Below are 25,748 nucleotides of genomic sequence, written 5' to 3' on the forward strand. Positions count from 1 at the left end.
GTGAAAAGGAAGATGCAGAATGCCAGACCCAAAAACGCAGAAGAGTTGAAGGCCACTATCAGAGCAACCTGGGCTCTCATAACACCTGAGCAGTGCTAGAAACTCATCGACTCCATGCCACGCCGCATTAACGCAGTAATTGAGGCAAAAGGAGCTCCAACCAAGTATTGAGTATTGTACATGCTCATATTTTTCATTTTCATACTTTTCAGTTGGCCAACATTTCTAAAAATCCCTTTTTTGTATTAGCCTTAAGTAATATTCTAATTTTGTGACACACGGAATTTTGGATTTTCATTTGTTGCCACTTCAAATCATCAAAATTAAATGAAATAAACATTTGAATGCATCAGTCTGTGTGCAATGAATAAATATAATGTACAAGTTACACCTTTTGAATGCAATTACTGAAATAAATCAAGCTTTTCAAAATATTCTAATTTACTGGCTTTTACCTGTACATTGTGGACGCCGTCTTTGCTCCACAGTAAGTCTTTGCTGTCGTCCAGCATTCTGTTTTTGTTTACCTTGTAGCCAGTTCAGTTTTAGTTTCATTCTGCATAGCCTTCCCCTTTTCTTAGGGCCACTCACCTTTTGTTTATTTTTGGTTTAAGCATTAGACACCTTTTTACCTGCACCCTGCCTCCCGCTGTCGTCCGCATATTGTGATCACCACAAACCGACATCTACACAGCAATTAGCTACCTGCTGCCACCTACTGATATGGAAGAGTATTACACGGTTACTCTGCCGAGCTCTAGACAGCACCGACACTCAACAACAACACATCATTTGCAGACTATAATTACTGGTTTGCAAAAAATATTTTAACCTAAATAAGTGAAATTACATAATCTCCCACGGCACACCAGACTGTATCTCACGGCACACTAGTGTGCCGCGGCACTGTGGTTGAAAAACACAGCACTCGTCGACTAATTGTTAAGATAGTTGTCAAAATAATCGTTAGTTGCATCCCTAGCACATGCACCTGGGGATAGGTTTATTGGCAACACTATATGGTCCCGAGTGTGTGAATGTTGTCTGTCTATCTGTGTTGGCCCTGTGATGAGGTGGCGACGTGTCCAGGGTGTACCCCGCCTTCCACCTGAATGCAGCTGAGATAGGCTACAGCACCCCCCGCGACCCCGAAAGGGATAAGCGGTAGAAAATGGATGGATGGATAGTACCGCGATACTATACTAGTATCAGTATACCGTACAACCCTAATATACATATATACAGTATATATAATGTATGTATATTTATTTATTTATTTAATTGATTTTAAACAATTATGGTATGAGTGGATTTAGAATCGGGATATGGATGTAAATGGATTTTTTGTGCACCCCTCATAAATACATTATTTGAATGCTTATGTTTATTCCAGGTTTTCCGGGACATTTTTCCCATTCAAAATAAATTTTACATTTTTCAAACTTCCCCCATTTCCACATTTTTCCACCGTTTCAAAGCATTCCACCTTCAACACATTCCACTCATCCTGGACATTTAAACTATAATTTTCTCAAGCAAATTTTTTTTCCAGGAATTCCTAAAATTCCCATTTTATCAAACCCCTTTTTTCTGTCGATTACTCCGTCCATATTTTTCAAACCCACTTCAACCGTTCCTCTTAATCAGGACAAAAAAACAAAGTTTTTTTTTTTTTTTTATTGGAAAAATTCCCGGTTTTCCCGAAATTCCAGGAAATCCGTAATACCATTTTTCAATTAAAAATAGTACTACGTCATCATTTGTAAAATTCCAACACCAACTCATTCAAAACACTCACATTTTTTAGCATTTTCTAAAAAAATTCCATCTTTTCCCAAATTTCCGTGAAATTCCCATTGAAAAGAATGGGACCTTTCTAGAAGTTCCACAATTTTTATCCGATTCAAACCGTTCCAACTTCAAGTATACAGTACCGTATTTTCCGCACCATAAGGCGCCCTGGGTTATAAGCCGCGCCTTCAATGAACGGCATATTTCAAAACTTTGTCCACCTATAAGCCGCCCGGTGTTATAAGCCGCATCTAACTGCGCTAAAGGAATGTCAAAAAAACAGTCAGATAGGTCAGTCAAACTTTAATAATATATTAAAAACCAGCGTTCTAACAACTCTGTTCACTCCCAAAATGTACGCAAATGTGCAATCACAAACATACGTATATCAACATGGACAGAGCTGCGTGAAAAAAGCCACCCGGCCTCTTCGCGTAAACTTAAACTTACCTTAACCACTCGCTCATCTTTTCTTCATCCATCCCTTCGAGTTAGCTTTTATGATGACGCCGGCTGGAAAGGTCTCTTTTGGCAAGGTCTTCCTTTTGAATATCACCATGGGTGGAAGTTTCTGGCCATTAGCATGGCAAGCTAGAACCACAGTGAAGGATGACTTCTCATTCCCTGTGGTGCGAATATTCACCGTACGTGCTCCCGTTGTATCCACAGTGCGGTTCACAGGAATATCAGTTGCTGTGAAATAGTAATCCGTGTGCGGATGGAGAGATTGCGTCTTTTCATGAACCGGATCCCTGTCGTTTAGTAGGAGCCATTTTGTGGTCTTTACAGATGTAAACACACAAAGGAAATGAAACGTACGGTGATATCCGCGCGCTTTTTCTTCTTCTACGCGGGCGGGTGGTTGCTTACAGTAGAAGAAGAAGCGCTTCCTGTTCTATGGGGGCGGGTGCTTACCTTGGCGGTTGCTTGCGTAGAAGAAGAAGCGCTTCCTGTTCTACCGGGAAAAAAGATGGCGGCTGTTTACCGAAGTTGCGAGACCGAAACTTTATGAAAATGAATCTTAATATTTATCCATATATAAAGCGCACCGGGTTATAAGCCGCACTGTCAGCTTTTGAGAAAATTTGTGGTTTTTAGGTGCGCGTTATAGTGCGGAAAATACGGTATACATATGTATACAGTATTTATTTATTTGATTTTTGACAATTATGATATGAGTGGATTTAGAATGGAGATTTGGATGTAAATGGATTTTTTTGTGCACCCCTCATAAATCAATTATTTGAATGCTTATGTTTTGGGGACGGTGTGGCGATGTTGGGAAAGTGGCCATGCCAGCAACCTGAGGGTTCCTAGTTCGATCCCCACCTTCTACCAACATTGTCACGTCCGTCGTGTCCTTGAGCAAGACACTTCACCCTTGCTCCTGATGGGTCATGGTTAGCGCCATCAGTGTGTGAATGGGTGAATGTGGAAATACTGTCAAAGCATTTTGAGTACCTTGAAGGTAGAAAAGCGCTATAAAAGTATAACCCATTTACCATTTTGGGTTTTTTTCAGGGTCCTGCGTAAGTTTCAGTACCTGCTGAACCCTCGACAGGTGTACAACCTCTCCAATGGCGGACCAGCGGCGGGGTGAGCAGGCGACAGTGGTGTGGTGTTCAAATGTCTACTTACTGTGTGTTTGTTGTCAGCCTGAGCTTCTTCAGGGACATTCAGGACTTCAGGATCCTGGTGTGCGGCGGCGACGGTACAGTGGGATGGATTCTGGACGCCATCGGTGAGATTGATGAGCGACAACTCCCACTTGTAGCCAGCAGATCCTCACTCAAGTCCTCCTGGAGACTCCCAAAGGTCAAAGGCCATATCTTGTTTTGCTCAACTTCTCTCTTCTCCGTCGGTCCCATCAGACAAAGCCAACCTGGTGGTGAGGCCGCACGTGGCCGTGCTTCCTCTGGGCACAGGAAACGACCTGGCTCGGTGTCTGCGTTGGGGAGGAGGTGAGAGACTTGGTTGTGGTCGCCGCACTCATGAAGCTGGTTTTCATTTTAGCGGCAGACGACATTTGAAGCTTTGGGACAGTTTATTTCAGCGGCACCTTTATCCAGATCTGCACCAAAGCGGGTTGACTCGTGCACAAAGTTGAACACATGAACACGTGTCCATTGTCACACAAAAGCATTCGCCGAGGAGAGCGCCGCCACCAAACCTTTCAAAATAATAATGATCAAATTAACAAAATGATGTGTGAATACCAATCTTCAATTTTTGCATGAAAGTTTAATCGTGTATGCTAATTAAGTGCATGTAACCCCAAATATATTATACTCAAATGTATAATATATATTGTTATATTATTTTAATTTGTGTAATTATTTAACTAATTCATATGAATTATTCATATGTTACTATTATGTGTTATTTCACCTAGAAATCAATAATTATTGATCTATTGTGTGAATGCTCCAAAGCATTCACACATATGCTTTTCTACACCAAAATTCATCTTTCTTCTTCTTCTTCTTCTTTTTCTTTTCCTTCTTCTTATTTTTCTTTTCTTTTTTCTTCTTATTTTTCTTCTTCTTCTTCTTTTTCTTTTTCTTTTTCTTTTTCTTTTTCTTTTTCTTTTTCTTCTTGTTCTTTTTCTTCTTCTATTTCTTTTCCTTCTTCTTCTTCTTCTTCTTCTTCTTTTTCTTGTCCTTCTTCTTCTCCTCCTCCTTCTTCTTCTTCTTTTTCTTCTTCTTTTCCTTCTTTTTCTTCATTTTCTTTTCCTTATTTTTCATCATTTTCTTCTTTTTCTTCTTCTGTTTCTTCTTCTTCTTCTTTTTCTTTTCCTTCTTCTTCTTCTTTTTCTTCTTTTCCTTCTTTTTCTTCTTTTCTTTTTATTCTTCTTTTTTTCTTTTTCTTCTTCTTTTTTTCTTTTTCTTCTCCTTCTTCTTTTCATTCTTCTTCTTTTTCTTCTTCTTTTTCTTTTTCTTCATTTTCTATTTCTTCTTTTTCTTAATTTTCTTCTTTTTCTTGTCCTTCTTTTCCTTCTTCTTCTTTTTCTTTTTCTTTTCCTTTTTCTTCTTTTTCTTTTTCTTTTTCTTCTTTTTCTTAATGTTCTTCTTTTCCTTCTTCTTCTTCTTTTTCTTTTCCTTCTTCTTTTCATTCTTCTTCTTCTTCTTTTCCGTCTTCTTTTCATTCTTCTTCTTCTTTTTCTTTTTCTTTTTCTCCTTTTTCTTAATTTTCTTATTTTTCTTCTTCTTCTTTTTCTTTTCTTTCTTCTTCTTCTTCTTTTCATTCTTCTTCTTCTTCTTCTTCTTTTTCTTTTCATTCTTCTTCTTCTTCTTCTTTTTCTTGTCCTTCTTCTTCTTTTCATTCTTCTTCTTCTTTTTCTTTTTTTCTTTTTCTTTTCCTTCTTCTTTTTTCTTTTCCTTTTTCTTCTTCTTCTTCTTTTTCTTCTTCTATTTCTTTTCCTTCTTCTTCTTCTTCTTTTTCTTGTCCTTCTTCTTCTTCTACTCCTTCTTCTTTTTCTTTATCTTTTTCTTCTTTTTCTTCTTCTTCTTTTTCTTTTTTTCTTTTTCTTCTTCTTTTTTTTCTTTTTCTTTATTTTCTTTTTCTTCTTTTTCTTCATTTTCTTCTTCTTCTTCTTCTTTTTCTTTTCCTTCTTCTTCTTTTTCTTTTCCTTCTTCTTTTCATTCTTCTTCTTCTTCTTCTTCTTGTTTTTCTTTTTCTTCTTCTTTTTCTTCCTATTTTCCTTCTTCTTTTTTTCCCCTTCATTTTCTTCTTCTTTTCCTTCTTTTCATTCTTCTTCTTCTTCTTCTTCTCCTTCTCCTCCTCCTCCTCCTCCTCCTCCCCCTCCTCCTCCTCCTCCTCCCCCTCCTCCTCCTCCTCCTCCTCCTCCTTAACGTGGACCCCGACTTAAACAAGTTGAACAACTTATTGGGGTGTTACCATTTAGTAGTCAATTGTACGGAATATGTACTGTACTGTGCAATCTACTAATAAAAGTCTCAATCAATCAATCAATCAATCAATCAATCAATCCTCCTCCTCCTCCAGATTTTGGCGCTCTACCTTCCACATGTTTCACCCGATTCAAAGCGTTCCAACTTCAAACTGTTCAGCCTATTTGGGAATCGCGAGCTGTCACTTGACAAATTCCAAACATTCCCAGATTTTACAGAATTCCGGGTTTTCCGGGTTTTCCAGGACATTTTTCCCATTCAAAATAAATTGGACATTTTTCAAACTTCAAACCTTCAACACATTCCACTCATCCTGGACACACCATGATATTATAATGTGTAAAAAAATGAATGTAAAAATTATTGATTTACTTTGAAATACGGTACTTCCTGGTTGATGGTAAACAAGAAGTGGAATCTTATTTCAAAATAAAATAGTTTTCCCGTGGCAGGTTACGACGGTGAGGACCTGAGTCGCATCCTGAAGGACATCGAGGGCAGCTCCCAGGTTCTGATGGACCGCTGGAGCGTGCAGGTCATCAACGAGGAGGACCAAGAGAAGGGCGACCCCGTGCCGTACGAAATCATCAACAACTACTTCTCCATCGGAGTGGTGAGTCGTTGACCACAGTCCTTTTATTTTTGTTTGTCGGACACGTGTCCATTAGGACGAACATTTGGTTTTTGACTGGTTGACTCTAGCATTCTGCGGCGTGGAGACCTCTAATGTAAAAATTTTTACTGTGATATCGCCATTTTTGTTACTTTTTTTGCATGTTAGCTAGCAGGCTATGTCATGGTTTTTGTACGTTAGCATTAGACAGACCGGACTTTGCCATTTTTAGGGGAATGCTTCTGTCAATTCAAAGTGCAAAAAGTTCCTCAAATAAAAGTAAAACAAATATTTTTGAGGCGCAATATTTGTGTTAGTTTTTCTGTACATTAGCTAGCAGGCTACTCCTTGGTTTTTGTATGTTAGCATTAGACAGGCAGGACTTTAATTTTTGTGTTTCATTTTTAGGGGAATGCTTCTGTCAATTCAAAGCGCAAAAAGTTCCTCAAATAAAAGTAAACAAAAGATTTTTGAGGCGCAATATTTTTGTTAGTTTTTCTGTACATTAGCCAGCAGGCTACTCCATGGTTTTTGTACGTTAGCATTAGACAGGCAGGACTTTAATTTTTGTGTTTCATTTTTAGGGGAATGCTTCTGTCAATTCAAAGCGCAAAAAAATGCTCAAATAAAAGTTAAAAAAAACAATTTTTGAGGCGCAATATTTTTGTTAGTTTTTCTGTACATTAGCCAGCAGGCTACTCTATGGTTTTTGTACGTTAGCATTAGACAGGCAGGACTTTAATTTTTGTGTTTCATTTTTGGGGGAATGCTTCTGTCAATTCAAAGCGCAAAAAAATGCTCAAATAAAAGTAAAAAAAAACAATTTTAGAGGCGCAATATTTTTGTTAGTTTTTCTGTACATTAGCTAGCAGGCTACTCCTTGGCTCTTGGACGTTAGCATTAGACAGACCGGACTTTGCCATTTTTAGGGGAATGCTTCTGTCAATTCAAAGTGCAAAAAGTTCCTCAAATAAAACTAAAAAAATATTTTTGAGGCGCAATATTTGTGTTAGTTTTTCTGTACATTAGCCAGAAGGCTACTCCATGGTTTTTGTACGTTAGCATTAGACAGGCAGGACTTTAATTTTTGTGTTTCATTTTTGGGGGAATGCTTCTGTCAATTCAAAGCACAAAAAAATGCTCAAATAAAAGTTAAAAAAAAACAATTTTTGAGGCGCAATATTTTTGTTACTTTTTCTGTACATTAGCCAGCAGGCTACTCCTTGGCTCTTGGACGTTAGCATTAGACAGACCGGACTTTGCCATTTTTAGGGGAATGCTTCTGTCAATTCAAAGTGCAAAAAGTTCCTCAAATAAAACTAAAAAAAATATTTTTGAGGCGCAATATTTTTGTTAGTTTTTCTGTACATTAACCAGCAGGCTACTCCATGGTTTTTGTACGTTAGCATTAGACAGGCAGGACTTTAATTTTTGTGTTTCATTTTTAGGGGAATGCTTCTGTCAATTCAAAGCGCAAAAAAATGCTCAAATAAAAGTAAAAAAAATTATTTTTGAGGCGCAATATTTTTGTTAGTTTTTCTGTACATTAGCCAGCAGGCTACTCCATGGTTTTTGTACGTTAGCATTAGACAGGCAGGACTTTAATTTTTGTGTTTCATTTTTGGGGGAATGCTTCTGTCAATTCAAAGCGCAAAAAAAATGCTCAAATAAAAGTTAAAAAAAATTTTTTTTGAGGCGCAATATTTTTGTTACTTTTTCTGTACATTAGCTAGCAGGCTACTCCTTGGCTCTTGGACGTTAGCATTAGACAGACCGGACTTTGCCATTTTTAGGGGAATGCTTCTGTCAATTCAAAGTGCAAAAAGTTCCTCAAATAAAACTAAAAAAATATTTTTGAGGCGCAATATTTGTGTTAGTTTTTCTGTACATTAGCCAGCAGGCTACTCCTTGGTTTTTGAACGTTAGCATTAGACAGGCAGGACTTTAATTTTTGTGTTTCATTTTTGGGGGAATGCTTCTGTCAATTCAAAGCGCAAAAAAATGCTCAAATAAAAGTTAAAAATAACAATTTTAGAGGCGCAATATTTTTGTTAGTTTTTCTGTACATTAGCTAGCAGGCTACTCCTTGGCTCTTGGACATTAGCATTAGACAGACCGGACTTTGCCATTTTTAGGGGAATGCTTCTGTCAATTCAAAGTGCAAAAAGTTCCTCAAATAAAACTAAAAAAATATTTTTGAGGCGCAATATTTGTGTTAGTTTTTCTGTACATTAGCCAGCAGGCTACTCCATGGTTTTTGTACGTTCGCATTAGACAGACAGGACTTTAATTTTTGTGTTTCATTTTTGGGGGAATGCTTCTGTTAATTCAAAGCGCAAAAAAAATGCTCAAATAAAAGTAAAAAAAAAAATTTTTGAGGCGCAATATTTTTGTTAGTTTTTCTGTACATTAGCTAGCAGGCTACTCCTTGGCTCTTGGACGTTAGCATTAGACAGACCGGACTTTGCCATTTTTAGGGGAATGCTTCTGTCAATTCAAAGTGCAAAAAGTTCCTCAAATAAAACTAAAAAAATATTTTTGAGGCGCAATATTTGTGTTAGTTTTTCTGTACATTAGCCAGCAGGCTACTCCTTGGTTTTTGTACGTTAGCATTAGACAGGCAGGACTTTAATTTTTGTGTTTCATTTTTGGGGGAATGCTTCTGTCAATTCAAAGCGCAAAAAAATGCTCAAATAAAAGTTAAAAATAACAATTTTAGAGGCGCAATATTTTTGTTAGTTTTTCTGTACATTAGCTAGCAGGCTACTCCTTGGCTCTTGGACATTAGCATTAGACAGACCGGACTTTGCCATTTTTAGGGGAATGCTTCTGTCAATTCAAAGTGCAAAAAGTTCCTCAAATAAAACTAAAAAAATATTTTTGAGGCGCAATATTTGTGTTAGTTTTTCTGTACATTAGCCAGCAGGCTACTCCATGGTTTTTGTACGTTCGCATTAGACAGACAGGACTTTAATTTTTGTGTTTCATTTTTGGGGGAATGCTTCTGTTAATTCAAAGCGCAAAAAAAATGCTCAAATAAAAGTAAAAAAAAAAATTTTTGAGGCGCAATATTTTTGTTAGTTTTTCTGTACATTAGCTAGCAGGCTACTCCTTGGCTCTTGGACGTTAGCATTAGACAGACCGGACTTTGCCATTTTTAGGGGAATGCTTCTGTCAATTCAAAGTGCAAAAAGTTCCTCAAATAAAACTAAAAAAATATTTTTGAGGCGCAATATTTGTGTTAGTTTTTCTGTACATTAGCCAGCAGGCTACTCCATGGTTTTTGTACGTTAGCATTAGACAGGCAGGACTTTAATTTTTGTGTTTCATTTTTGGGGGAATGCTTCTGTCAATTCAAAGCGCAAAAAAAATGCTCAAATAAAAGTTAAAAAAAACCATTTTTGAGGCGCAATATTTTTGTTACTTTTTCTGTACATTAGCTAGCAGGCTACTCCTTGGCTCTTGGACGTTAGCATTAGACAGACAGGACTTTGCCATTTGTGTTTCATTTTTAGGGGAATGCTTCTGTCAATTCAAAGTGCAAAAAGTTCCTCAAATAATAGTAAAAAATATATTTTTGAGGCGCAATATTTTTGTTAGTTTTTCTGTACATTAGCCAGCAGGCTACTCTATGGTTTTTGTACGTTAGCATTAGACAGGCAGGACTTTAATTTTTGCGTTTCATTTTTGGGGGGAATGCTTCTGTCAATTCAAAGCGCAAAAAAATGCTCAAATAAAAGTTAAAAAAAAAAATTTTTGAGGCGCAATATTTGTGTTAGTTTTTCTGTACATTAGCTAGCAGGCTACTCCTTGGCTCTTGGACGTTAGCATTAGACAGACCGGACTTTGCCATTTTTAGGGGAATGCTTCTGTCAATTCAAAGTGCAAAAAGTTCCTCAAAATAAAACTAAAAAAATATTTTTGAGGCCCAATATTTGTGTTAGTTTTTCTGTACATTAGCCAGCAGGCTACTCCATGGTTTTTGTACGTTAGCATTAGACAGGCAGGACTTTAATTTTTGTGTTTCATTTTTGGGGGAATGCTTCTGTCAATTCAAAGCGCAAAAAAATGCTCAAATAAAAGTTTAAAAAAACAATTTTTGAGGCGCAATATTTTTGTTACTTTTTCTGTACATTAGCTAGCAGGCTACTCCTTGGCTCTTGGACGTTAGCATTAGACAGACCGGACTTTGCCATTTTTAGGGGAATGCTTCTGTCAATTCAAAGTGCAAAAAGTTCCTCAAATAAAACTAAAAAAATATTTTTGAGGCGCAATATTTGTGTTAGTTTTTCTGTACATTAGCCAGCAGGCTACTCCATGGTTTTTGTACGTTAGCATTAGACAGGCAGGACTTTAATTTTTGTGTTTCATTTTTGGGGGAATGCTTCTGTCAATTCAAAGCGCAAAAAAATGCTCAAATAAAAGTAAAAAAAATTATTTTTGAGGCGCAATATTTTTGTTAGTTTTTCTGTACATTAGCCAGCAGGCTACTCCATGGTTTTTGTACGTTAGCATTAGACAGGCAGGACTTTAATTTTTGTGTTTCATTTTTGGGGGAATGCTTCTGTCAATTCAAAGCACAAAAAAAATGCTCAAATAAAAGTTAAAACATTTTTTTTTTGAGGCGCAATATTTTTGTTACTTTTTCTGTACTTTAGCTAGCAGGCTACTCCTTGGCTCTTGGACGTTAGCATTAGACAGACCGGACTTTGCCATTTTTAGGGGAATGCTTCTGTCAATTCAAAGTGCAAAAAGTTCCTCAAATAAAACTAAAAAAATATTTTTGAGGCGCAATATTTGTGTTAGTTTTTCTGTACATTAGCCAGCAGGCTACTCCTTGGTTTTTGTACGTTAGCATTAGACAGGCAGGACTTTAATTTTTGTGTTTCATTTTTGGGGGAATGCTTCTGTCAATTCAAAGCGCAAAAAAATGCTCAAATAAAAGTTAAAAATAACAATTTTAGAGGCGCAATATTTTTGTTAGTTTTTCTGTACATTAGCTAGCAGGCTACTCCTTGGCTCTTGGACATTAGCATTAGACAGACCGGACTTTGCCATTTTTAGGGGAATGCTTCTGTCAATTCAAAGTGCAAAAAGTTCCTCAAATAAAACTAAAAAAATATTTTTGAGGCGCAATATTTGTGTTAGTTTTTCTGTACATTAGCCAGCAGGCTACTCCATGGTTTTTGTACGTTAGCATTAGACAGGCAGGACTTTAATTTTTGTGTTTCATTTTTGGGGGAATGCTTCTGTCAATTCAAAGCGCAAAAAAATGCTCAAATAAAAGTTAAAAAAAACTATTTTTGAGGCGCAATATTTTTGTTACTTTTTCTGTACATTAGCTAGCAGGCTACTCCTTGGCTCTTGGACGTTAGCATTAGACAGACCGGACTTTGCCATTTTTAGGGGAATGCTTCTGTCAATTCAAAGTGCAAAAAGTTCCTCAAAATAAAACTAAAAAAATATTTTTGAGGCCCAATATTTGTGTTAGTTTTTCTGTACATTAGCCAGCAGGCTACTCCATGGTTTTTGTACGTTAGCATTAGACAGGCAGGACTTTAATTTTTGTGTTTCATTTTTGGGGGAATGCTTCTGTCAATTCAAAGCGCAAAAAAATGCTCAAATAAAAGTTTAAAAAAACAATTTTTGAGGCGCAATATTTTTGTTACTTTTTCTGTACATTAGCTAGCAGGCTACTCCTTGGCTCTTGGACGTTAGCATTAGACAGACCGGACTTTGCCATTTTTAGGGGAATGCTTCTGTCAATTCAAAGTGCAAAAAGTTCCTCAAATAAAACTAAAAAAATATTTTTGAGGCGCAATATTTGTGTTAGTTTTTCTGTACATTAGCCAGCAGGCTACTCCATGGTTTTTGTACGTTAGCATTAGACAGGCAGGACTTTAATTTTTGTGTTTCATTTTTGGGGGAATGCTTCTGTCAATTCAAAGCGCAAAAAAATGCTCAAATAAAAGTTAAAAATTACAATTTTAGAGGCGCAATATTTTTGTTAGTTTTTCTGTACATTAGCTAGCAGGCTACTCCTTGGCTCTTGGACATTAGCATTAGACAGACCGGACTTTGCCATTTTTAGGGGAATGCTTCTGTCAATTCAAAGTGCAAAAAGTTCCTCAAATAAAACTAAAAAAATATTTTTGAGGCGCAATATTTGTGTTAGTTTTTCTGTACATTAGCCAGCAGGCTACTCCATGGTTTTTGTACGTTAGCATTAGACAGACAGGACTTTAATTTTTGTGTTTCATTTTTGGGGGAATGCTTCTGTGAATTCAAAGCGCAAAAAAAATGCTCAAATAAAAGTTAAAAAAAACAATTTTTGAGGCGCAATATTTTTGTTAGTTTTTCTGTACATTAGCTAGCAGGCTACTCCTTGGCTCTTGGACGTTAGCATTAGACAGACCGGACTTTGCCATTTTTAGGGGAATGCTTCTGTCAATTCAAAGTGCAAAAAGTTCCTCAAATAAAACTAAAAAAATATTTTTGAGGCACAATATTTGTGTTAGTTTTTCTGTACATTAGCCAGCAGGCTACTCCATGGTTTTTGTACGTTAGCATTAGACAGGCAGGACTTTAATTTTTGTGTTTCATTTTTGGGGGAATGCTTCTGTCAATTCAAAGCGCAAAAAAAATGCTCAAATAAAAGTTAAAAAAAACAATTTTTGAGGCGCAATATTTTTGTTACTTTTTCTGTACATTAGCTAGCAGGCTACTCCTTGGCTCTTGGACGTTAGCATTAGACAGACAGGACTTTGCCATTTGTGTTTCATTTTTAGGGGAATGCTTCTGTCAATTCAAAGTGCAAAAAGTTCCTCAAATAATAGTAAAAAATATATTTTTGAGGCGCAATATTTTTGTTAGTTTTTCTGTACATTAGCCAGCAGGCTACTCTATGGTTTTTGTACGTTAGCATTAGACAGGCAGGACTTTAATTTTTGCGTTTCATTTTTGGGGGGAATGCTTCTGTCAATTCAAAGCGCAAAAAAATGCTCAAATAAAAGTTAAAAAAAACAATTTTTGAGGCGCAATATTTGTGTTAGTTTTTCTGTACATTAGCTAGCAGGCTACTCCTTGGCTCTTGGACGTTAGCATTAGACAGACCGGACTTTGCCATTTTTAGGGGAATGCTTCTGTAAATTCAAAGTGCAAAAAGTTCCTCAAAATAAAACTAAAAAAATTTTTTGAGGCCCAATATTTGTGTTAGTTTTTCTGTACATTAGCCAGCAGGCTACTCCATGGTTTTTGTACATTAGCATTAGACAGGCAGGACTTTAATTTTTGTGTTTCATTTTTGGGGGAATGCTTCTGTCAATTCAAAGCGCAAAAAAATGCTCAAATAAAAGTTTAAAAAAACAATTTTTGAGGCGCAATATTTTTGTTACTTTTTCTGTACATTAGCTAGCAGGCTACTCCTTGGCTCTTGGACGTTAGCATTAGACAGACCGGACTTTGCCATTTTTAGGGGAATGCTTCTGTCAATTCAAAGTGCAAAAAGTTCCTCAAATAAAACTAAAAAAATATTTTTGAGGCGCAATATTTGTGTTAGTTTTTCTGTACATTAGCCAGCAGGCTACTCCATGGTTTTTGTACGTTAGCATTAGACAGGCAGGACTTTAATTTTTGTGTTTCATTTTTGGGGGAATGCTTCTGTCAATTCAAAGCGCAAAAAAATGCTCAAATAAAAGTAAAAAAAATTATTTTTGAGGCGCAATATTTTTGTTAGTTTTTCTGTACATTAGCCAGCAGGCTACTCCATGGTTTTTGTACGTTAGCATTAGACAGGCAGGACTTTAATTTTTGTGTTTCATTTTTGGGGGAATGCTTCTGTCAATTCAAAGCGCAAAAAAAATGCTCAAATAAAAGTTAAAAAAATTTTTTTTTGAGGCGCAATATTTTTGTTACTTTTTCTGTACATTAGCTAGCAGGCTACTCCTTGGCTCTTGGACGTTAGCATTAGACAGACCGGACTTTGCCATTTTTAGGGGAATGCTTCTGTCAATTCAAAGTGCAAAAAGTTCCTCAAATAAAACTAAAAAAATATTTTTGAGGCGCAATATTTGTGTTAGTTTTTCTGTACATTAGCCAGCAGGCTACTCCTTGGTTTTTGTACGTTAGCATTAGACAGGCAGGACTTTAATTTTTGTGTTTCATTTTTGGGGGAATGCTTCTGTCAATTCAAAGCGCAAAAAAATGCTCAAATAAAAGTTAAAAATAACAATTTTAGAGGCGCAATATTTTTGTTAGTTTTTCTGTACATTAGCTAGCAGGCTACTCCTTGGCTCTTGGACATTAGCATTAGACAGACCGGACTTTGCCATTTTTAGGGGAATGCTTCTGTCAATTCAAAGTGCAAAAAGTTCCTCAAATAAAACTAAAAAAATATTTTTGAGGCGCAATATTTGTGTTAGTTTTTCTGTACATTAGCCAGCAGGCTACTCCATGGTTTTTGTACGTTCGCATTAGACAGACAGGACTTTAATTTTTGTGTTTCATTTTTGGGGGAATGCTTCTGTTAATTCAAAGCGCAAAAAAAATGCTCAAATAAAAGTAAAAAAAAAAATTTTTGAGGCGCAATATTTTTGTTAGTTTTTCTGTACATTAGCTAGCAGGCTACTCCTTGGCTCTTGGACGTTAGCATTAGACAGACCGGACTTTGCCATTTTTAGGGGAATGCTTCTGTCAATTCAAAGTGCAAAAAGTTCCTCAAATAAAACTAAAAAAATATTTTTGAGGCGCAATATTTGTGTTAGTTTTTCTGTACATTAGCCAGCAGGCTACTCCATGGTTTTTGTACGTTAGCATTAGACAGGCAGGACTTTAATTTTTGTGTTTCATTTTTGGGGGAATGCTTCTGTCAATTCAAAGCGCAAAAAAAATGCTCAAATAAAAGTTAAAAAAAACCATTTTTGAGGCGCAATATTTTTGTTACTTTTTCTGTACATTAGCTAGCAGGCTACTCCTTGGCTCTTGGACGTTAGCATTAGACAGACAGGACTTTGCCATTTGTGTTTCATTTTTAGGGGAATGCTTCTGTCAATTCAAAGTGCAAAAAGTTCCTCAAATAATAGTAAAAAATATATTTTTGAGGCGTAATATTTTTGTTAGTTTTTCTGTACATTAGCCAGCAGGCTACTCTATGGTTTTTGTACGTTAGCATTAGACAGGCAGGACTTTAATTTTTGCGTTTCATTTTTGGGGGGAATGCTTCTGTCAATTCAAAGCGCAAAAAAATGCTCAAATAAAAGTTAAAAAAAAAAATTTTTGAGGCGCAATATTTGTGTTAGTTTTTCTGTACATTAGCTAGCAGGCTACTCCTTGGCTCTTGGACGTTAGCATTAGACAGACCGGACTTTGCCATTTTTAGGGGAATGCTTCTGTCAATTCAAAGTGCAAAAAGTTCCTCAAAATAAAACTAAAAAAATATTTTTGAGGCCCAATATTTGTGTTAGTTTTTCTGTACATTAGCCAGCAGGCTACTCCATGGTTTTTGTACGTTAGCATTAGACAGGCAGGACTTTAATTTTTGTGTTTCATTTTTGGGGGAATGCTTCTGTCAATTCAAAGCGCAAAAAAATGCTCAAATAAAAGTTTAAAAAAACAATTTTTGAGGCGCAATATTTTTGTTACTTTTTCTGTACATTAGCTAGCAGGCTACTCCTTGGCTCTTGGACGTTAGCATTAGACAGACCGGACTTTGCCATTTTTAGGGGAATGCTTCTGTCAATTCAAAGTGCAAAAAGTTCCTCAAATAAAACTAAAAAAATATTTTTGAGGCGCAATATTTGTGTTAGTTTTTCTGTACATTAGCCAGCAGGCTACTCCATGGTTTTTGTACGTTAGCATTAGACAGGCAGGACTTTAATTTTTGTGTTTCATTTTTGGGGGAATGCTTCTGTCAATTCAAAGCGCAAAAAAATGCTCAAATAAAAGTAAAAAAAATTATTTTTGAGGCGCAATATTTTTGTTAGTTTTTCTGTACATTAGCCAGCAGGCTACTCCATGGTTTTTGTACGTTAGCATTAGACAGGCAGGACTTTAATTTTTGTGTTTCATTTTTGGGGGAATGCTTCTGTCAATTCAAAGCACAAAAAAAATGCTCAAATAAAAGTTAAAACATTTTTTTTTTGAGGCGCAATATTTTTGTTACTTTTTCTGTACTTTAGCTAGCAGGCTACTCCTTGGCTCTTGGACGTTAGCATTAGACAGACCGGACTTTGCCATTTTTAGGGGAATGCTTCTGTCAATTCAAAGTGCAAAAAGTTCCTCAAATAAAACTAAAAAAATATTTTTGAGGCGCAATATTTGTGTTAGTTTTTCTGTACATTAGCCAGCAGGCTACTCCTTGGTTTTTGTACGTTAGCATTAGACAGGCAGGACTTTAATTTTTGTGTTTCATTTTTGGGGGAATGCTTCTGTCAATTCAAAGCGCAAAAAAATGCTCAAATAAAAGTTAAAAATAACAATTTTAGAGGCGCAATATTTTTGTTAGTTTTTCTGTACATTAGCTAGCAGGCTACTCCTTGGCTCTTGGACATTAGCATTAGACAGACCGGACTTTGCCATTTTTAGGGGAATGCTTCTGTCAATTCAAAGTGCAAAAAGTTCCTCAAATAAAACTAAAAAAATATTTTTGAGGCGCAATATTTGTGTTAGTTTTTCTGTACATTAGCCAGCAGGCTACTCCATGGTTTTTGTACGTTAGCATTAGACAGGCAGGACTTAAATTTTTGTGTTTCATTTTTGGGGGAATGCTTCTGTCAATTCAAAGCGCAAAAAAAATGCTCAAATAAAAGTTAAAAAAAACAATTTTTGAGGCGCAATATTTTTGTTACTTTTTCTGTACATTAGCTAGCAGGCTACTCCTTGGCTCTTGGACGTTAGCATTAGACAGACAGGACTTTGCCATTTGTGTTTCATTTTTAGGGGAATGCTTCTGTCAATTCAAAGTGCAAAAAGTTCCTCAAATAATAGTAAAAAATATATTTTTGAGGCGCAATATTTTTGTTAGTTTTTCTGTACATTAGCCAGCAGGCTACTCTATGGTTTTTGTACGTTAGCATTAGACAGGCAGGACTTTAATTTTTGCGTTTCATTTTTGGGGGGAATGCTTCTGTCAATTCAAAGCGCAAAAAAATGCTCAAATAAAAGTTAAAAAAAACAATTTTTGAGGCGCAATATTTGTGTTAGTTTTTCTGTACATTAGCTAGCAGGCTACTCCTTGGCTCTTGGACGTTAGCATTAGACAGACCGGACTTTGCCATTTTTAGGGGAATGCTTCTGTCAATTCAAAGTGCAAAAAGTTCCTCAAAATAAAACTAAAAAAATATTTTTGAGGCCCAATATTTGTGTTAGTTTTTCTGTACATTAGCCAGCAGGCTACTCCATGGTTTTTGTACGTTAGCATTAGACAGGCAGGACTTTAATTTTTGTGTTTCATTTTTGGGGGAATGCTTCTGTCAATTCAAAGCGCAAAAAAATGCTCAAATAAAAGTTTAAAAAAACAATTTTTGAGGCGCAATATTTTTGTTACTTTTTCTGTACATTAGCTAGCAGGCTACTCCTTGGCTCTTGGACGTTAGCATTAGACAGACCGGACTTTGCCATTTTTAGGGGAATGCTTCTGTCAATTCAAAGTGCAAAAAGTTCCTCAAATAAAACTAAAAAAATATTTTTGAGGCGCAATATTTGTGTTAGTTTTTCTGTACATTAGCCAGCAGGCTACTCCTTGGTTTTTGTACGTTAGCATTAGACAGGCAGGACTTTAATTTTTGTGTTTCATTTTTGGGGGAATGCTTCTGTCAATTCAAAGCGCAAAAAAATGCTCAAATAAAAGTTAAAAATAACAATTTTAGAGGCGCAATATTTTTGTTAGTTTTTCTGTACATTAGCTAGCAGGCTACTCCTTGGCTCTTGGACATTAGCATTAGACAGACCGGACTTTGCCATTTTTAGGGGAATGCTTCTGTCAATTCAAAGTGCAAAAAGTTCCTCAAATAAAACTAAAAAAATATTTTTGAGGCGCAATATTTGTGTTAGTTTTTCTGTACATTAGCCAGCAGGCTACTCCATGGTTTTTGTACGTTAGCATTAGACAGGCAGGACTTAAATTTTTGTGTTTCATTTTTGGGGGAATGCTTCTGTCAATTCAAAGCGCAAAAAAAATGCTCAAATAAAAGTTAAAAAAAACAATTTTTGAGGCGCAATATTTTTGTTACTTTTTCTGTACATTAGCTAGCAGGCTACTCCTTGGCTCTTGGACGTTAGCATTAGACAGACAGGACTTTGCCATTTGTGTTTCATTTTTAGGGGAATGCTTCTGTCAATTCAAAGTGCAAAAAGTTCCTCAAATAATAGTAAAAAATATATTTTTGAGGCGCAATATTTTTGTTAGTTTTTCTGTACATTAGCCAGCAGGCTACTCTATGGTTTTTGTACGTTAGCATTAGACAGGCAGGACTTTAATTTTTGCGTTTCATTTTTGGGGGGAATGCTTCTGTCAATTCAAAGCGCAAAAAAATGCTCAAATAAAAGTTAAAAAAAACAATTTTTGAGGCGCAATATTTGTGTTAGTTTTTCTGTACATTAGCTAGCAGGCTACTCCTTGGCTCTTGGACGTTAGCATTAGACAGACCGGACTTTGCCATTTTTAGGGGAATGCTTCTGTCAATTCAAAGTGCAAAAAGTTCCTCAAAATAAAACTAAAAAAATATTTTTGAGGCCCAATATTTGTGTTAGTTTTTCTGTACATTAGCCAGCAGGCTACTCCATGGTTTTTGTACGTTAGCATTAGACAGGCAGGACTTTAATTTTTGTGTTTCATTTTTGGGGGAATGCTTCTGTCAATTCAAAGCGCAAAAAAATGCTCAAATAAAAGTTTAAAAAAACAATTTTTGAGGCGCAATATTTTTGTTACTTTTTCTGTACATTAGCTAGCAGGCTACTCCTTGGCTCTTGGACGTTAGCATTAGACAGACCGGACTTTGCCATTTTTAGGGGAATGCTTCTGTCAATTCAAAGTGCAAAAAGTTCCTCAAATAAAACTAAAAAAATATTTTTGAGGCGCAATATTTGTGTTAGTTTTTCTGTACATTAGCCAGCAGGCTACTCCATGGTTTTTGTACGTTAGCATTAGACAGGCAGGACTTTAATTTTTGTGTTTCATTTTTGGGGGAATGCTTCTGTCAATTCAAAGCGCAAAAAAATGCTCAAATAAAAGTAAAAAAAATTATTTTTGAGGCGCAATATTTTTGTTAGTTTTTCTGTACATTAGCCAGCAGGCTACTCCATGGTTTTTGTACGTTAGCATTAGACAGGCAGGACTTTAATTTTTGTGTTTCATTTTTGGGGGAATGCTTCTGTCAATTCAAAGCGCAAAAAAAATGCTCAAATAAAAGTTAAAAAAAAAATTTTTTGAGGCGCAATATTTTTGTTACTTTTTCTGTACATTAGCTAGCAGGCTACTCCTTGGCTCTTGGACGTTAGCATTAGACAGACCGGACTTTGCCATTTTTAGGGGAATGCTTCTGTCAATTCAAAGTGCAAAAAGTTCCTCAAATAAAACTAAAAAAATATTTTTGAGGCGCAATATTTGTGTTAGTTTTTCTGTACATTAGCCAGCAGGCTACTCCATGGTTTTTGTACGTTCGCATTAGACAGACAGGACTTTAATTTTTGTGTTTCATTTTTGGGGGAATGCTTCTGTGAATTCAAAGCGCAAAAAAAATGCTCAAATAAAAGTTAAAAAAAACAATTTTTGAGGCAGCATATTTTTGTTAGTTTTTCTGTACATTAGCTAGCAGGCTACTCCTTGGCTCTTGGACGTTAGCATTAGACAGACCGGACTTTGCCATTTTTAGGGGAATGCTTCTGTCAATTCAAAGTGCAAAAAGTTCCTCAAATAAAACTAAAAAAATATTTTTGAGGCGCAATATTTGTGTTAGTTTTTCTGTACATTAGCTAGCAGGCTACTCCATGGTTTTTGTACGTTAGCATTAGACAGGCAGGACTTTAATTTTTGTGTTTCATTTTTGGGGGAATGCTTCTGTCAATTCAAAGCGCAAAAAAATGCTCAAATAAAAGTAAAAAAAATATTTTTGAGGCGCAATATTTTTGTTAGTTTTTCTGTACATTAGCTAGCAGGCTACTCCTTGGCTCTTGGACGTTAGCATTAGACAGGCAGGACTTTAATTTTTGTGTTTCATTTTTGGGGGAATGCTTCTGTCAATTCAAAGCGCAAAAAAATGCTCAAATAAAAGTTAAAAAATTTTTTTTTTGAGGCGCAATATTTTTGTTACTTTTTCTGTACATTAGCTAGCAGGCTACTCCTTGGCTCTTGGACGTTAGCATTAGACAGACCGGACTTTGCCATTTTTAGGGGAATGCTTCTGTCAATTCAAAGTGCAAAAAGTTCCTCAAATAAAACTAAAAAAATATTTTTGAGGCGCAATATTTGTGTTAGTTTTTCTGTACATTAGCCAGCAGGCTACTCTATGGTTTTTGTACGTTAGCATTAGACAGGCAGGACTTTAATTTTTGCGTTTCATTTTGGGGGGGAATGCTTCTGTCAATTCAAAGCGCAAAAAAATGCTCAAATAAAAGTAAAAAAAAAACATTTTTGAGGCAGCATATTTGTGTTAGTTTTTCTGTACATTAGCTAGCAGGCTACTCCTTGGCTCTTGGACGTTAGCATTAGACAGACAGGACTTTACCATTTGTGTTTTGTTGTGGGGGGAATGCTTTGTTGTGATTCAAAAGACAAAAAGTTGCTCAAATAAAAGTATAAAAATAGCGGCACGCCATATTTTCGTTAACGAGCTTGGAGAGCGAATAAATAAATGAGTAATAAACGTTTTCACTAACGTGTGTAATTAAAGATTACATTTTCTTTTAAATTTGTGGCTAACCGACTTGTGTCGATTAGATTTCACCTATTTGGGGTAAAACATATGTTCTGCCAAGCAGTGATTATAGTCTGCAAATGATGTGTTGTTGAGTGTCGGTGCTGTCTAGAGCTCGGCAGAGTAACCGTGTAATACTCTTCCATATCAGTAGGTGGCAGCAGGTAGCTATTTGCTTTGTAGATGTCGGAAACAGCGGGAGGCAGCATGCAGGTAAAAAGGTGTCTAATGCTTAAACCAAAAACAAACAAAAGGTGAGTGCCGCTAAGAAAAGGCATTGAAGCTTAGGGAAGGCTATGCAGAACAAAACTAAAACTGAACTGGCTACAAGGTGTCAGAATTGCCCCTGACAATTTGGTTGTGTTTTAGTTTTTCCTCTATGTGTGTAGTATTTCCTGTCAGCGCTCTTGTTTTGGTTCTGTTTCCTGTTTGTCTCCCTAAGTGCTGTGTCCCCTCAGCTGTGGCTGATTGGCACCTGGCCACACCTGGTGTCAATCAGCCAGCTGCTATTTATACCTGCCCTACCCTCCAGTCACGGCTGGATTATTGTCATTGTCGCTAATACTTGTTGTCACTAGTGATGGGTTGATGAGGCGTCATGAAGCGTTTCGACACATTGCAAAACTGTATTGATACTGTGTCGATACTGTGTCACTAAATACTGACATCTGCTGGACATTAAAAATCCCTACAGGCAACCTATGGACCGACTCAACTGACACTGATTTTATGCCCTAGTATATACAATAATATAAACTAAGTCATTGTATTTCATTTAGGATTATTTCTAGAGATAAATGCATTAAAATGTAATATCGGAAATTATCGGTATCGTTTTTTTAATTATCGGTATCGTTTTTTTTTTTTGTTTTTTTTTTTTTTTTCTTTTTAAATCAACATAAAAAACACAAGATACACTTACAATTAGTGCACCAACCCAAACAATCTCCCTCCCACATTTACACTCATTCACACTCATTGACACAAAAGGGTTGTTTCTTTCTGTTATTAATATTGTGGTTCCTACATTATATATCAATATATATCAATACAGTCTGCAAGGGATACAGTCCGTAAGCACACATGATTGTGCGTGCTGCTGGTCCACTAATAGTACTAACCTTTAACACTTCATTTTACTCATTTTCATTCATTACTAGTTTCTATGTAACTGTTTTTATATTGTTGAACTCTTTTTTATTCAAGAAAATGTTTTTAATTTATTTAACTTATTTTATTTTATTAATTTTTTTTAAAAAGTACCTCATCTTCACCATACCTGGTTGTCCATATTAGGCATAATAATGTGTTAAATCCACGACTGTATATAGTGGTTGATATCGGTATCGGTTGATATTGGTATTGGTAATTAAAGAGTTGGGCAATATCGGAATATTGGCAAAAAGCCATTATCGGACATCCCTAATTATTTCATATTTTCACTTAAATAAAAATAGATTTTTATCTTTTTTAGATACAGTCAATAAATAATGTGAACATGTATCATGGAAATCTAAGATAACGTGTTGTGAATGAGGATGCTTGTGGACTGGGAATGTTTTTTTGGTTTTTTTTTTTTACACATTTTTATTTAAAAAAAACGTTTTTCCAACGTATTAAATTTTAGACGATTTCTCTTAGTTATTATTTCTCCGACTGACAGCATTGAGGAGGTGGATTTGTTAATGTACGACAATTCTGTCGTACAAATGAGACATTTAACCTGCAGAAAATATGAATAGTAATCTAAGAATCATTTTGAAGAGATTTTGAATTCTAATAGATCAAGTGGAAACTTTGAGAGAAGAGGATGAAACGACAAGGAAATTAACACAAATAAATTTTTTTCCGATATATGATCAAAATATTCACACACGACGGAAATCTTTCTTTTTTCTCGAGGCTGCTCCATGATCTCCGACGACGATAAATTAGAAATGACCAACGACAGAAGTGCGACGATTCTGTTGGCAGCAGCATGGCGTTGACAGATGCGCTTCCTTATAAAAACACAGTTTGGCGCGCAGGCGTCAGAGCGACACAGTTGGCGTATCGGTCACGTGACCAAAACAGCTCATGATCGGTCACGTGACTTTCTAAAACCGACACAGGGTTTTGCTCTATGAGCTCGACGCATGCGCCGATGCATCGGTGTTGCCGGACCCATCACTAGTTGTCACTACTACCTGTCATAATAATTGTTGTTGTAGCTCTGTCTACTTTTGTTCACTCTGCTCTTGTCATAGTTCCTTCGTGTCACAGTAAGTGTTTTTTGTTTCTTGTCGACAGTTAGCTTTTGTGCTAGGGATGGGTTGATGAGGCGTCATGAAGCGTTTCGACACATTGCAAAACTGTATTGATACTGTGTCGATTAGTGATGGGTCCGGCAACACCGATGCATCGGCGCATGCGTCGAGCTCATAGAGCAAAACCCTGTGTCGGTGCGCGTACCGCTTTTAGAAAGTCACGTGACCGATCATGAGCTGTTTTGGTCACGTGACCGATACGCGAACTGTGTCGCACTGACGCCTCCTCTGTGCCCTGTGAGCGGGTCTTTTCTACAGCCGGAGAAATAATAACTAAGAGAAATCGTCTAAAATGTAATACGTCGGAAAAACTTTTTTTTTTTAATAAAAATGTGTAAAAAAATAAAATTAAAAACATTCCCAGTCCACAATCATCCACAACACGTTCTCTTAGATTTCCATGTTATGATACATGTTCACATTATTTATTGACCGTATCTAAAAAAGATAAAAATATATTTTTATTTAAATGAAGATATGTAATAATCCTAAATGAAATACAATGACTTGGTTTATATTATTGTATATACTAGGGCAGGGGTCACCAACGCGGTGCCCGCGGTCACCAGGTAGCCCGTAAGGACCAGATCAGTCGCCCGCTGGCCTGTTCTAAAAATAGCTCAAAGAGCAGCACTTACCAGTGAGCTGCCTCTATTTTTTAAATTTTATTTTTTTACTAGCAAGCTGGTCTCGCTTTGCTCGACATTTTTAATTCTAAAAGAGACAAAACTCAAATAGAATTTGAAAATCCAAGAAAATCTTTTAAAGACTTGGTCTTCACTTGGAATAAGCGGTAGGAAATGGATGGATGGATGGGTCTTCACTTGTTTAAATAAATTCATTTATTTTTTACTTTGCTTCTTATTACTTTTAGAAATACAATTTTAGAGAAAAAATACAACCTTAAAAATGATTTTAGGATTTTTAAACAAATATACCTTTTTACCTTTTAAATTTCTTCCTCTTCTTTCCTGACAATTTAGCTAGTTTTTCAAGTAAATTTTTTTTTTTTATTGTAAAGAATAATAAATATTTTAGCTTCTGGTTTTTCGACGAAGAATATTTGTGAAATATTTCTTCAAACTTACTATGATTAAAATTCCAAAAAATTATTCTGGCAAATCTAGAAAATCTGTAGAATCAAATTTAAATCTTATTTCAAAGTATTTTGAATTTCTTTTAAAATTTTTGTTCTGGAAAATCTAGAAGAAATACTGATTTGTCTTTGTTAGAAATATAGCTTGGTCCAATTTGTTAAATATTCTAACAAAGTGCAGATTGGATTTTAACCAATTTAAAACATGTCATCAAAATTCTAAAATGTATCTTAATCAGGAAAAATTACTAATGATGTTCCATAAAATTTTTTTTTTTTTTTTTTCAAAAAGATTCAAATTAGCTAGTTTTTCTCTTCTTTTTGTCTGTTGAATTTTGAATTTTAAAGAGTCGAAAATGAAGATAAACTATGTTTCAAAATTTTATTTTAATTTTTTTCGTGTTTTCTCCTCTTTTAAACCGTTCAATTTAGTGTTTTTTTCATCATTTATTCTCTACAAAAAACCTTCCGTAAAAGGGAAAAAAATGTACGACGGAATGACAGACAGAAATACCCATTTTTTTAATATACATTTATTTATTTAGCTATTCTTGTTTAAATCACACTTACGTGTAACTTACAAATGACAATATATTTATTTATTTAAGTGTGTATCAAACTGGTAGCCCTTCGCATTAATCAGTACCCAAGAAGTAGTTTTTGGTTTCAAAAAGGTTGGTGACCCCTGTACTCGGGCATAAAATCAGTGTCAGTTGAGTCGGTCCATAGGTTGCCTGTAGGGATTTTTAATGTCCAGCAGATGTCAGTATTTAGTGACACAGTATCGACACAGTATCAATACAGTTTTGCAATGTGTCGAAACGCTTCATGACGCCTCATCAACCCATCACTAGTGTCGAGTTGTAGTTTGTATTTGTGAATGAATCCAGTGCACAGCTGCAGTAATCAAATACAAAAAGGCGACGTGAGTGCGCAATGTTTATATAGGAACTTCTGATCCTAATTCAGACTCCCAAATTAGAGCTCCCGTTTTCTTATTGATTTTATAATGTATATTTGTATAATGTGTGTGTTCTCAAATAGTGACAGAGAATAGAACAAGGATGGACAATTCAACCCTTAACTCAACAATGAGTGTTATGTGTGTGTATATGTGTAAAT

General features: G+C 35.8%; 1 protein-coding gene across 1 annotated transcript in view; it reads left to right on the forward strand.

Annotated features, from left to right (window-relative positions):
* dgkaa (diacylglycerol kinase, alpha a) overlaps positions 1-25,748 on the forward strand; it is a 132,903-nt gene that overhangs the window by 99,203 nt on the left and 7,952 nt on the right. Inside the window, exons 15-18 of the mRNA XM_061925405.1 lie at positions 3,313-3,387; positions 3,447-3,532; positions 3,663-3,752; positions 6,155-6,315. Coding sequence (XP_061781389.1) covers positions 3,313-3,387; positions 3,447-3,532; positions 3,663-3,752; positions 6,155-6,315 — 412 coding nt within the window. The remainder of the gene's footprint in view (positions 1-3,312; positions 3,388-3,446; positions 3,533-3,662; positions 3,753-6,154; positions 6,316-25,748) is intronic.

The sequence above is a fragment of the Nerophis lumbriciformis genome, linkage group LG01 (assembly GCF_033978685.3).
Source record: "Nerophis lumbriciformis linkage group LG01, RoL_Nlum_v2.1, whole genome shotgun sequence".
Lineage (NCBI taxonomy): Eukaryota > Metazoa > Chordata > Actinopteri > Syngnathiformes > Syngnathidae > Nerophis > Nerophis lumbriciformis.